This window comes from Centroberyx gerrardi, chromosome 4 (assembly GCF_048128805.1).
Source record: "Centroberyx gerrardi isolate f3 chromosome 4, fCenGer3.hap1.cur.20231027, whole genome shotgun sequence".
Lineage (NCBI taxonomy): Eukaryota > Metazoa > Chordata > Actinopteri > Beryciformes > Berycidae > Centroberyx > Centroberyx gerrardi.
In genome coordinates, this window is record NC_136000.1 from 19600543 (window position 1) to 19614576 (window position 14034).

The 14034-nt window shown below is 45.4% G+C and overlaps 1 protein-coding gene across 2 annotated transcripts in view; it reads right to left on the minus strand.

Annotated features, from left to right (window-relative positions):
* Positions 1-2024: 2024 nt before the first annotated feature.
* The window catches only part of furinb (furin (paired basic amino acid cleaving enzyme) b), a 63279-nt gene continuing 51269 nt past the window's right edge, over positions 2025-14034 (minus strand). Inside the window, exons 8-16 of one of the 2 annotated variants that reach the window (XM_071914668.2) lie at positions 12601-12773; positions 10174-10386; positions 7686-7786; positions 5806-5909; positions 5247-5364; positions 4820-4999; positions 4303-4430; positions 3574-3702; positions 2025-3022 (exon numbers count right to left, since the gene is read on the minus strand). In XM_071914668.2, the coding sequence (XP_071770769.1) occupies positions 2322-3022; positions 3574-3702; positions 4303-4430; positions 4820-4999; positions 5247-5364; positions 5806-5909; positions 7686-7786; positions 10174-10386; positions 12601-12773 (1847 nt within the window). In that variant the 3' untranslated portion in view covers positions 2025-2321. The remainder of the gene's footprint in view (positions 3023-3573; positions 3703-4302; positions 4431-4819; positions 5000-5246; positions 5365-5805; positions 5910-7685; positions 7787-10173; positions 10387-12600; positions 12774-14034) is intronic. The other variant, XM_078283067.1, reaches the window with a different exon arrangement.

Sequence of the window (14034 nt, forward strand, 5' to 3'; positions counted from 1 at the left end):
CTGGTGCCATTTGTGACAGTGTTTCTCAGCCTGTCTGTGCTCCAGCCAGGGACACCTGACTCAACTCCATCCTTGAAGTTCAGGTTCAGTACAAACGCACAAATCAGACCTGACTCTGCAATACTAGAATACTGTGACTGGATAAACCGTGAATCTATGTATTTCGAAAAATTTTGAATGTGAAATCAACTAGAGGTGATTTATTAGTGTTCTATGTATTTTAATGAATCTAATTTGAATAATTTATTGTTGCCAAGGATACTTAGTAGGCAGTAGTGAAGAGAGAAGGCCATGCCAGACCGACCAGCTAATCCAAGCTAAAGGACATGAAGAACAGACAATGGACACTGATCAAAGCTCACATCATTCAGAACATAAGTGAAATGAGGGCGTGAATGACAAGTACATAAGTGGCTTTCAGTCTTCCACTGATTGCACACACACACACACACACACACACACACACACACACACACACACACACACACACACACACATTTACTTTCACATATATTTATCATGCATAGCATGACCCATCCAGGGGGCAGTGAATTGAGCAGCGGTTTCTCCCAGCAGATCTAATTACCGGCCACAGAATGAACCATTGCCCGTGGACCCGGCTCCCTGCTCCTCTATAGGGTGCTAGAGGAAAACGGCTGTTAATGAACTATGCAGTACTGCTATTGGCGTGTGCAAACCTTTTCCATTTATATTAATTTAATTTAAATATTAATGGCCACCATATTGTAGCGGAATCTGCGGCTTGGGAAACTGTATCTGGAAGGCTTTTTGGCAGTGATCTGGGTAGTGGGGAGCAGATGAATGCTGGCACACTGTTAAAGCTCAGCGCCCCAGAGTGAAGGAAATACACTTGCAGTGATGTATGGCCATGAAGAAGTGATGAAAACATCTGCTCTCTTTGTGTGTGTGTGTGTGTGTTTGTGTGTACTGGCTGACACTCGAGGTGTTTAAAACCCTCAGAAACTTTTAAACTCAGACTGTAAACACCAAAACCAAAGTCTGCATGACACACAAAGTCATTTTATTCCAGCATGAAATTGATCTCCACAATATTAACATCCATTGTCAGTTAAATAAAAAAGGATATAAAAGAAACATAGAAAATGCAATACAATATCTCTTCATTCACTCATCATTTTAAATCATTTTAACCATTCTGGCCTTTAGATCCAAAGGCTTGGATTCAACTTGTGCGGCCACAAGTCTTCATTGTCCTTGATGAGAAACATAGCACACATTTGTCTTTCAAAATGCATGGTGCTTGCAATAGAAAGGGAAAGCGCTTTACCCTGATGAAGACGTTCTGGGAGAGAAGCCCCAAAATCAATATAGGCTCTACAGGGAGAATGAAGACAAAATGATCTTATTTCTTACCAGTAGCAACCAAGTAGAAAAATGTTGAAAAGGTCAGACAAGCAGCTTTGGGTTAAGTGTTTTTTTCCCCTTCATTCAACAACGGTGTACGCTCCTCTGCAGGCTGCTATTACTGCACAAATCAATGAGAGAATGAGACTGATATATCTCATATGCCTATATGCTGCATTGGCAAATTTCCACCGTGCCTTGATTAAAAACAGAACAACCTCCACATTGTCCTTATCAAACAGCCTCCAGACTGCATTATTATACTATCCCTACGTATCCTGCAGAAATTCTGAATCTCCCATTTAATTTTTTCATATTGTTAATTAACAGCTAACGGTTTTCCCCCCATGTTAGCTTCCTTCCTTCCCTTGAACCAAACCATTTAAATGTACTGTCAAATAAAAGAAAATGCATTACCTTCAATGTGAAATAAAATAATCAACCATCTATTCTTAACTGGCTGACTTTTTTAAGATACAAGGTTCTTGCAGGGCAAATTAGAAGGGGTCAAATTAGATCTACATTTGTGAAAATAATGCACTCTATTGGTTTAACAGATCTGATCTGTTAAATAGGTAATCAAACTAAAATTCAAATGTCAAATAAAATCACAGTACACTATTAACTTAACCTGGTGTTTGAGTGTCAAATCAAATACATAATGAATACATCCACCGTCAAGGTGTTAATCAAATATGATAAAATAACAAATGCAAATTAATAAATAAAAAACCCCATAAATGATTGATTTTCTTTAATGCATTTGGATGGGATGTTGGTAAGATAGTAAGGCCTATGCTTTTTTCAGATGATTGAGCTGAGCCTATGTGGTTCTCATTCATGTTTCACTTCCACAGAGCGAGATCTAAGCCAGCGCTGATGAGAGCCAGGACAAGGCGTCAGTATCAGAGCTGCTGCTCAGACAGAGCGGAGTGCTAGAGCGAGCTCTGTGTTTTGATGAAAGCTGTCCTCTCGCTGTGACAGTCCACCTCCTCACTGTCTGATTCAGACTCATAGGCAAACATGTCCTCATCCCCCCACACAGTGGGGATCCCTTTGTAGCATATTCGTGCCTTCCTCTCTCGTCCCTGGCCGAAGCCAAAACCCACTCTGATCCCCCTTGTCCCCGACTCCACGGAGGGTAATTTGGTCCTGCAGCCCCAGGAAGAGCCGCCTGAGCGCATCTGCAGCAAGAGGAAGACTCCAACGAAGGCAGCCAGGATGAAGGCACAGCTGAGCACGGCCAGCAGGGCGGGCAGCTGAGAGGACGGAGCTATGCTGAGCCCTGGGAGGTCGACTCCTTCTCTTCTGTCGTCTTCCGCTGGGCTCTCTTCCTCCGGCGGAGCTGCCTCACCCTGGAGCCCCCCCCCGCCGGAAGGAGATTTGCGCTGGACCTGGTTCTGGTGCAGGCAGGAGGTGAGGACCAAGTGGCTGTGAGGTGGGCAGGAGAGGCAGTCGGTCGGCCCGGGGCCGGAGCAGGTGAGGCAGGCGGGGTTGCAGGGCAGACAGGCCTGGACGGAGGACAGGTCCACCCAGTTCTCCAGGGACAGGTTGAGGAGCTGCGGCCCGGAGGAGAAGCCTGGGGGACACAACTTCACACACCCCTGCAGGAAGAGGGAGAAGCCAGGGCTGCACTCTGGATGGGGAATCAGAGAGATAACAAACACATAGTGGGGGTTGAGCCTCATACAAACTCTCAAACAAACATGTACATAACAACAATTGACAACAAATGACTCTTGAAATGTAGATTTTTGCTAAAGTAATTTCTGACAAGTACTTTGAAATGAATTAGAAGGGAGTGTCTAAATGCTGGGTACCAGCGAGAAGCTTGTGACCCCATCTGCCTTTCAGCAGGGGAGTCACCCTCCCTAGCAGCTGCTTGACAGTGCAGCACCTCTTGCAGTGACACAGTTCTGCTCCCTCCTGCTGATGCTCCGCAAGTCCCAATCTCTGATTCAAACTGATGTAACATACGGCAATGTGCATATTCATAGCCCGCAAAACAGGCTTGTAAATGGGTAATCCGTATTCACGACAATCACCTCTCCCGACTGGATGTACTGAACGTAGTCTGACCTATAGTCTGCTTTATCACAAAGACTGTGTGCTAATGCCAAAACAAATGGGAGGGGTGTGTGAAACATGTTCATGGTTTCAGTACCAGTAGCAGCCCAATAGTCTCACCTATACAGATCTGCTGGGCATCAAAGGTCTTGCAGCTGTTGTTGGACGGTCGAGGGAAGTCAGACGATGAGGGGTTAACTGCGCTGGGTCCAGTACCCCACAGGATAAGGGTGAACTGACTCAACACACCTGAGAGAGAGAGAGAGAGGAGGAGAGCAGGAGGCGCGTTAACACTCCTGAGAGAAGGAGCAGGGTGAGCTGGCTGAGAAAGACGCGGGGAGGATATGGGGGTGGAAAGAAGAGAAACAAGGAATATGAGTGAAGTCAACACAACACTGGGGGAGGATCAACACAAGCAGAGGAAGAGATCTGTGCCTCGCTCATTTCCCTTGCCGCTCAGAGTAAACAGTGCCACAGGAAAGCTCTAGGACCCAACGAGTTAACTCATTTAGGAGAATGTACTGCCTTATGCCTTTTGAAAGAAAATGTAGCCCAGTGTTTAGGGAAAAAATATTCCCAAGACACTGAAGTTCTGACAGTAAGCGCCCTCATCAAAAGCTTGCAGACTGTTTTCTTGCAAATGGATCCATCTCTGCCCAGCAGCTATGTAAGGTTTTAATCCGGATGTGCTTATGAGAGCCTTTCCCCTGGTACCAATACAGAGGAAATGGGAAACAAAGGGTGGAAAGGAGGAGAGGGGAGTCAGAGAAGTGTGAAAGCACATGAGAAGACTTGAGTTGATGAGGGGACAGTGATTGCTGACAGGATAATGGCGATGCATTGTGTTACCGTAGTCGTGTCCGTTTACTGCTACGTTCTCTATTTCCAGGGTCCACTCCCCCTGAGGATCCTCATCCCATGAGTGAGTGGTCATGAAGGCCCAGTCATTAAATCCCTCCGAGGAGTAGTCATCCGGCCTGAACGAGAGGGTGAGGGACAACGTGTTTGTTTGCGGGAATTATTCTCCTTGAGTTAGTAGGCACAAAAAGAGTATTTCGGCGTCTTGACTTCTGAGACAGAGTGCGTCTGTGGGAGTGTTTGTGAACAAATATAATTAAGTACAAGTGCGCACATAGCATTTACCAAGGCTGCAGCAAAATAGAATGAATGTGTTATTACCTGGAGGCCAGTTGGGTTATATGCGTGTGTGTGTGAGAGAAAGAGAAAGAGAAAGAGAAAGAGAGAGAGAGAGAGAGAGAGAGAGAGAGAGAGAGAGAGAGAGACAGAGAGATTTACATCAGGGGTAGGAAGATTGGGTATGTGTATGGGATATTTCCCTGTGGCCTAGCTGTGTTTTACTGTTTACCTGGGGGACAGCAGCGTGGAGCGCGTGCCCAGTGGGCTGATGAGATGGATGGCCAGTTTTCCTCTCTGGTTGTGGGAGAGCGTGAGGCGAGCCTGGACGTGCTCCAGAGAGCTGACGTGCTCCGGTCGCCCCCAGCAGGCGTCCACGCTCACGCTGAACACCAGCTTGTTCCCGATATCTCTACGGGGTCGATAAGTGGAGAGGGTGTGGTTAATGTTGTGTGGACACAGAAACAGGCACACAGACCACAACCCATTCAAGAAATCCACACAACTCTTCCAGCTCCTTTCTCCCAGATCAGGGGAAGAAACAGTGAAGTTTATCAGGCTGAACTGGGCAGTACATGAGGAGCACTAAAACTCACTGACTCTCTCAAAACTCACTCTGTATTTCAGACACACACACAACCCGAAGCCACCCTGCTAACCTTGGCTCTGCGAGCATGGTGTGAACACACTGGTGCTGTGGCCCCATTCTGGTCCAGTTCTGTGCCAAGGCCACCATAGCACCTGCATCTAGCAGCCCATAACCGTACGAATGACTCACTGTGGGAAAGAGATAGGCGGATACAGAGAGAATGGAAAGGTGGCAGGTTGGGGGGTGGTGGAGAGGGAGAGGGAGAGGGGGAGAGTGAGATTGAGAGTGAGAGAGAGAGAGGGAGAGAGAGAGATAGAGGCAATTTCTTTTCATTACTGGACATTACTAATTTTTTATTTTCAATATTGCTTTTTTAAATTAATTTTTCTGTTATTTTATTGTTTTATGTTAGTGACTTTCTGCTTTGGCAACATGTTTTATCAAAACACTGAAATGAATTGAATTGAACTGAGAGAGAGAGGGAGAGAGAGAGAGAGCTAAATAGATAGAGAGAGAGCGAGAAAAAGAATGGAGAAAGTCAGCAGCAATGAACAGTCCATTCCTCACAGCGATGCCAAAGCGACACTGCCAGTGGTTGATTTGGACTAATCACTGTGGCCATCCCCTACCTCTGCGTCCCACTCCATTGGTCTTCCAGTCGACAGCGCTGAGGTGACCGGGGCGCGATGTTCTCACCACCAGGTGCTGCATGTCTCTCCAGGTCAGGTTCATGCTGCGAAAGGAAGGAAACACGGGAACAGTATTAACTTTCTGCCATGGCGTCGCTAAAGGCATCATAATTCAGCGTTACGTATTGAGGACGGCCGGGTTTAGCCTACTTCAACCTTAATACAATACCGCAAAGGAAATGTGAGCAGTTACAGGATACGGAGAAGGTCAGAGTTTGTATGTAGACACACCTGGAATGTGACAATGACACTGATACGACTTAACACAGCGGCTTTGCACAGGAAGGACAGCCGTACAGTTTCCAAAAGATCATACTCTGCCCATATGGGATATGTCAGTCAACCGTAACAGAGATATGGGTTCACATTATGGTTTTAACACCAGTGTAAAACACCACTATAAGAGGTACACCACAGCCTATTGTGCTGAAAGGTCAGGGAACACAGTAAAACAGTGGCTACAACACCCTGGAGGACCGTGTCTAGCCCTGTCTGCAATGATACTTTCTAATGAGTTCTGGGATTGGGGGATGGGTCACCTTCCGCACAGTAGAAGACTAATAAAAAAAAAAGAATAAAAAAAAAAAAGCTCTTTCTACAGATTTAGTGAGAGGCACACCGGAGGATAGCGGTATCCAGAGAAGCCTTTTGAGTCAGCAATGAGAGAAAAAGCAGCTCGGCGGGTTAAGATAATCAAACCATGAATCACATGGCTTTACTGCTCACTCCGAGCAACTGCGCATGGCAGACAGAAATAGAAACACAGAATTGCACTGTGGCGCCTCACCTTCGCCACCCTCCACATCAGCATTCACATCTCGCACCCTCTCATCTGTTATTAATGGACAAGCACCCCCATCCACTCAATGTCACCTCGCTGAAGAGGCAGGAAAAAAAACAAAAAAAACACTAGAAAGCCGAAACAGCACTCTGCCTATTAAATGATTCCATCTCTATGAATTCCAGTGTGGTCCAACTCAGATATACTAGCTATCCTGTTATTACTACTGCCTGTCTGGGGGAATCACTAAGGTGATCTGCTCACCAAGAAAGATTGCCTCCTAGTTTGTCATTTAAAGTGAGATAGTCTAGACGGGCTTAACTTCAGTTGTGCAAATCAGTGCCCTTCTCTGTGGAGCAGTGGCCTGTTGAGGGCTTGACATCACCGATGGCAGTAAGGTGAACAGGGACGGCGAGGAGGCATACCTGGCATATACTATTAAGAACTGGAACTGAGGTGTGAGGTAACACCTGATTTGATCTGACACCTATCAGCCAATCCCTAATGAGGAAATATGGAGAATTATGCAGAGCGGAGGCCTGCTGACTGATGAGGGGGCTGACACACACAAATGGAACTACAGATATGACCGTACCAGAACATACTAGAGCTGCCGCCAGAAACTTGGGATTCTGACACTTGGAGCCCTGAGTGAGAGATAACGAGAGATATTCTACAGCAGAAAATCTTCTCTACTGGCCCTAAAGGAATTCAGATGTCTGTGTGCTGTAACTGCTGATTTGCCTTGCTAATTAACTGATTATCAAAAGCTTAATTTGCTGAGGAAAGAATTTGTGGGCTGGGATAGAGGCCAGCGGTCACTCCCAGATGCGTGTGCACGCTTCCAGACGTGTGTGCGTGCACACACACCCCTTCCACAAACACAAAGTACAATGTAACGAATGGAGTTTACAATATAGTGAAATAGACAAAGTGTTTACTTTTTTTGATTTTGCACTGTAAAAGCTTTTGGCTACACAGCCTACTAAAGTAGTAGCTCCATCCTAACAGAAAAAAAGGATGTTTCACTCTCACTTACTTGGCCTCCAGAGCCAGAGCAATGATTCCAGCAGCCAGTGGGGCTGAAGCCGACGTCCCTGTGTGAGAGTCTGTGCATTTCTGCCTCAGGTCTGTGGTCACCTTGGAGACAGGAGAGGGAGAAGTGCACAGAGACACAGTTATTATGACACAGTGAGTTTCCCACTTCAGTCGGAGTGAAGTTCAGGGTGGAAGAAGTTGAGTGTTCGACAGGGGAGGGCTGGCGACAATGGGAGTTCTGCCTGCAGCTAGCGGTGATGGGAAGGAGGAGGACAGAATCAGCAGATAAGTTCAATCTAAGGTATGTGGATCGCTGGCAACGGGTCACAGCCGGGGCAGTGAATGTCAGCCAAGTCAGATTAGCCAGGCAGGATGGTGAGACAAAGTATGGTGGCACTATAGGGTATACCTCTGCTCTTGGTCTCTGGCAAAGACAGAAAGTTAATGAGGCTTGTTTGGGTCAAGAAGAGGACACATCAGAAATGACAAGATGCCACGGGGCAAGGCAAGCTGTGAAGGTTAGGGACAGATTCTTGGTGTGCAACTTTCTGCCTGACAGCTTGGGGCGCTAATGGCCTGTATCTGCTGCTGTAGTGGGAATGCACCTGATTAGATGAGTGGAAAGGTGCCTACCTGCCAAGGCGGGTTCATACACAAGCCCACTGTTACACCTCGGAAAAGTACAAAAGAACGCTGAGACGCTGTCAAGGGAGCAGTCCTGCCAATAAAGTGCAGTGTTGGACAGCAGAAGACATTTTTTGAGGAGAATTGGGAGACGGTGTCAATCTAAGATTATTCAACGGATAGTTCAAGCCATACCATGGAAGCTTTTTACAGTAGGAGACAACTTTCCCTGTGACGGTACCTTACACACACTGTACACTTTTCTAAGTTTCGGAGGTATATTCCTTTAGTTTGGTTCGTTTTGGGCAAGTGAGCAAATAACTGCACCGACGCGGCCTGAAAAAGTGAGTCTCTGTCCTCTTCCAAGCAAACTGTGGTGTGGTTTGTTAGGAGTGATAACATAATCCAAATCATCCAATTACAGGACACGACCCCAAAACGCACAGTATTATGGGTTGAGGAGATAGATGTTGACAACTGATAGCCGGCAGTTACTAATGCTTGGAAAGCCTAGCATAACAAAATGAACCAAGGGCAAACCGCAGTCTCAACTGATGCTCATATTCAGCATATTCATTTTTCATGTGTTCCTAATTGGTATGAACACCAGAGAAGATAAATTATAGCAAAGAGCAGAGACAAGTTCACCATACTTAGCTAAAATTACAGGGACTGGAATCAGATTTTTTTTTACTCCCTCCAGCCGGCAAAATCTCTTAACCTCGTGTGATGAAAGGTTACAGAAACTCTGTCCAATAAACAAGCTACTCGCATGTCTGTGTGACCTTTGTTTACAAGCCCTGGTTTGCTTATAATTGAGCTGTGTGAACCCAAATTAACCCAATCCAAAAATCCAAAGTTAACTTTTCCATTAGGGTTTGGACCAAATAAAAGAAACGGTAGGCGTGATCACACCCTTAGAAGCCGACGAGACAACGGCTGGTGGCTTCTGACTGCTAAAACACCAGTGCACCAGTCACAATATGGAGCGACTGCTTCACTTAAAAATTACTTCGATTTCACGCACTTGAGGAGTTGTGTTTGCCTGCCTGCAGCTTGCCTCTGGTGCATTTTTGGAGGGAATGGCAGATTTGCGGGTGTTTCATGTTATTCTGCGTCCCCGAGGCGAGCCTTTCTACAGCTGACAAGCAGCTTGAAGGAAGCGTGTGGCGTCTCTCAGTGTTTGTCAGCTTTGCTCACTGTATGTTACACATCAGCCACTCCGATTTTTGACAGGTTGATGCTGTTTTTCGGCTTTGAAAGAGGGCAGAAAAATGTGTAGGTATATGTCACAATTTTCTTGTCTGTCTTATTTAAGGTTTATCTACTGTATATATGGCTGTGTATTTGTGCCCGACCAATATAGTGGCACAACAATATTGGCCTTTCAGGGGTATAACGGCATCAGCATTTGGATGACTGATAAGGTCAGCACAAAAAATGAGCTTTCAGCACAATCACTTATGGTTATTTTTGTGATCTTGACATTTACAGTGTACTAGATGTTTGAGAAGAAAACAATTGTTAACGAAATAGCTGAATGTATGTGTGTTTCAGAATTCAGGTTGAGAAGTTAGTCTAGCCAGGGGATGTAGTGATGAATTATGTACAGTAACAACAATACCACAACAATAAAAATAGGACAAAGTGTCCTAAACAAGTCTCTGATACATATTATGGATTGACAGCTGCTTCTTTTATATCTATCTATCTATCTATATCCTAATTATCAGCTTCAGACCTAAAAACAGTAGCTGTCAAGCCACAGTATGTATTAGAGTCTTATTTATTTTTGCGGTTTATATTCTGTTTACAATGACAAAGATGTTCAAGGTGTGTGTTTGTGTGTGTGTCTTAACACCTACGATCTGTTTCTCCCCAGGGTTTCCAGAGCTGAAGGTGGTGGCGAGGGTGGAGGAGCAGGGCTCGCTGTACCAGGGCACGTTGCCGGACTGGGTGGTGCTGCTGATGGACAGAGTGTAGATGCTGTTGGTGTAGCCGTCGCAGTTACAGCTGTCCTGCTCCCGACCCCCATTACCTGAGGCCCACACAAAGATGGAGCCCAGTCCTCCGCGACCCTGTAGCACAGTGATATATATATATAATCACGCACAGTTGTAATCCACAGACATGCACACAAAAGGTAAGAGAGACAGAGAGAACAAGAGTGCTTGAAGTGTGAAAAATTGCCTTTGACAAACCAACCAATAAATGTCTTGACACTTATGTGCTGTATTTCAGAAACACTGAACTGCTGTAGGCATAACTCTTATTAATATATCATAATACCAGGCAATTTACTGCCGCAGAAAGTCTGATAACAAACAGAAGAAATGTAATTACAAAATCTACTCAAGCTGACTATAATTTGGGGGACTGATAAATGACAACATGGTATCTGGAAAAGCAGCTCCATTGTATACTCCAATCTCCTAAGTACATATCCTCCTCACAAGTTACATTTCCATTTAGCATTAATCTGGGGCCCATCATAAGTAAACGAAACAATTCAAGTCGAGTCTTCCATCAAAGTGTAACAGCGGCAGCCCAGCCACTGGCTCTTGCAGAATACAATTATGTGCTTTTTATTTTTTGGAAGCCACAAGTGGGTGGATAACATATTAATTTTGAGAAAAGAACAAGAAATAGATGGGGCGAAGGAAACAGATAAAGGAAAGTGGAGAGCGCTCTCTTACATTCCACTTAGAGAGGGCAGAGATAATGACAACAATTGATGGGAAGCGAGAAATGGATAAGGTGAGCGAAAACAGGAAAGGGAATGGAAACGGTGGAGACTGATGCCAGCGCAGACTCCACACTGTGCTGCACCATAAACTCTTGCAGAGCCGGAGATGAGAAGTCGTGGTTAAGGAGCTTGCATCAAAAGAGCAAATTGTATCATACAGACAGATGCAAGCCATCTCTTTCTCCCTCCCTCTCAGTCACTCACAGATACATACACACGCCTACATGCACACATACACAGAAAAACCTTCGCCGACACTTTTGGTCATTACGTATTTGAGGGAAAAACCTGCGAGAATGTTTTGCTATTAATCTTCTTGTGGTGAGTTTGTGTATGCTTGTGTCTCCTGCTCTGCCTGCTTGTGTCTGGCCTGGGTGTCTTATCACATCCGATGAATACAAAAACACTGGAATCTTTGCTTCCTTATCACCACTGTTTCAGCGCTGTTTTCTACGGCGTAGTTAATCAAAGACATTTTAAGCTCGTAAGTGTACAAAAGGACCTCGTTTGACCGAACTTGGAAAGTGTGTAATCATATGCATTTCCTTGTTCAAACACGGACCCAAAAGCGCTGCTAATTAGCTTATGCAGAGTGTTTCAAAATGAGTATCCATTTCATCTGCTGAATTGGCCCCAACATCTTCATCTTCCAAATGACCTTCATAAGGAGTTGGGGATAATCGTGGCTCTAATTGTATTTGGACGCTTTTTGAATTGTTTCTTATCCACAGAAGTAGTCTTGAAGCTGTGGTGGTAATGCTCCAAAACTTCCCGGCTTTATTTATGGCCTGACCCGGACTCTGCTGCAGGTTACAGAGGCCAACCGATAATACTGGAGCACCAGAGGTTATCTGAATGCCAGGAGAACAGATGCTGAACCAGAGAGGTCCTGTTGTGCTGCTGTCAGGCAATTATTTCTCGCTAACGCACCATGATATGCGGAGCGTTAGACACTTGGGATGCGATGTATGAATCATTCTTTTCCATTGAAAATTTGCAGTTTCACTCATTTATACGCCAATTACTGGGCTCTTTCAATCTAAATCTTGCTCTACATCAGCGATTGCTCCTCCATTTCTCTTTTCTCCCATTTACCATTTTGCTTTTCTGCTAACGTCTGTCTGTTGATGTAGCATGCTGACACATGAGAAACGATGACAATAGCTTTAGATAATATGTCACATTCATTAATGGCTTACTCCATCCAACCCAAAAGGACATATTCAGAGGGCAGTTAGCGGGGGAGGTGAGCTTGTCTTATTCTACTGTATATCTGGAGGAAGCAACCTCTATTAAACATTGGTATCATTGTATAGCATTTGGAGAAAATATGTTCTGACCTTTTCTGTTTTTCCCTTAACTCGTGTAACAGGAATGCTTGTCAGTAAAGGGCTTGCTGACCTTTCCAATAGCATCGTTTTTGCTAGCTTGGTAGAAATTGCTTCATGGATTGCTTACAGAGCTGCAGTGAGTCTGATGATGATGCTAGAAATACAAATGGGCAGACGTCGGTATATTCAAAGTCCAAGCTTATGCTCTGACTGACCTTAGTGATTCCCTGGAGAAAAGCCTCCTTGGCCAGCTTGGCAGGACCATCCAGTGACTTGCCATCGTCTTCTGGGCCCCAGCTGGCACTATAGATGTGGATGTGCTGAGGGTTGAGGCTGAGAGAATGGGCCTCCACCACGTCCGTCACCTCCCCATCCAACATACGCACTCCTGTTGTATGCAAACACAATGCAGAACAGATTAGCAAACAAAAGGATGGAGACATGAAGAGTTTTTGGGAAAGAGTTACAGAGTGACAGATGGTAAAGACAAAGTGAGGGTGTGAATTCTAGCTTTAGAAGGGAGCAGAGATGTTGAAACCCGAGAAAAACATAAAAAGGACAGCATGAGATGACATGTATACAAAGCTTGTCATAAAAGCAGACAAGGAGACAGAAAGAAATCAGTTGGACCACAATTTCTCATTTTATCTGCTGTCACAATAGAAACCGAGTAACAAGAGAAACAAAATACTTCACAGGAAAAACAAAACATTTTGATGAGTAACTGTACACCGCCTCACACACATACTCTGCTCCAACAGATAATACACATTTTCATTGTCACATAAACAAAAACCCAGCCGGCCATTAAACCAAGGACGGACGCTGCCTGGCCCCATCAACCACACAGAAAGGACAACAAAGGACAACAAGTAGACAAATCTACAAGACCCCCCCCCCACCCACCCCCCCCCCCACACACACACACACACACACACAAATGAGCTCAGAGTTTACAGGGCTTCCAACAGAGCGGTGTGTCCGCAGGGTAGCGCCAAATGTCACCTTTCATCATACCTGAACGCAACCCTGTCGGAGCCTTTGAAGTGTGCTGCCTCAGATCAGCGCTCTGAACATTAATGGCGGCAGAGAGGCGTGAAATGAACCACCCTCAAATAAGGTCCATTACTGTGAGAGGACCCCCAGACCTCAGAGGCACCACTATGACTGACGACATCCACATTAAGACTTCAATAATCCATTCTAGACAACCTGCCCGGGCCTGCAGGCACAAACACAAGCCAGTGGGGATAGAGCCAAGGCTGTAATTATTTTGGTGTTGTGGGGAGTCAGCGTAATGCAAGTTTGAACACTGACGGAAAAAAAACAACACCACCACAACCTTAACTGGGCTAAATGGGCATGATAATGCGCAGTGTTTGCTTGATGATCATTATGCACAGGCTGTATTGCAGCTGTAATGATGATCACTGTCGTAACAATTCTCATCAACTTCCTGCAGCTCTGCAATCCCTTATTAAGACACTGCTGTGTGACTTCCCCTCCAGCTAAGTCGGAGGCAGCAGGTGGGAGCGAGCCTACGTGCGAGTGCTGGAGGAGGGGGAAACACAGGTAGGTGGAAAGAAAGACTGAGTGAGCCAAAGAGGGTCAATTACAGCAGTTAAACACTAATCTCTAATCACTGAGCA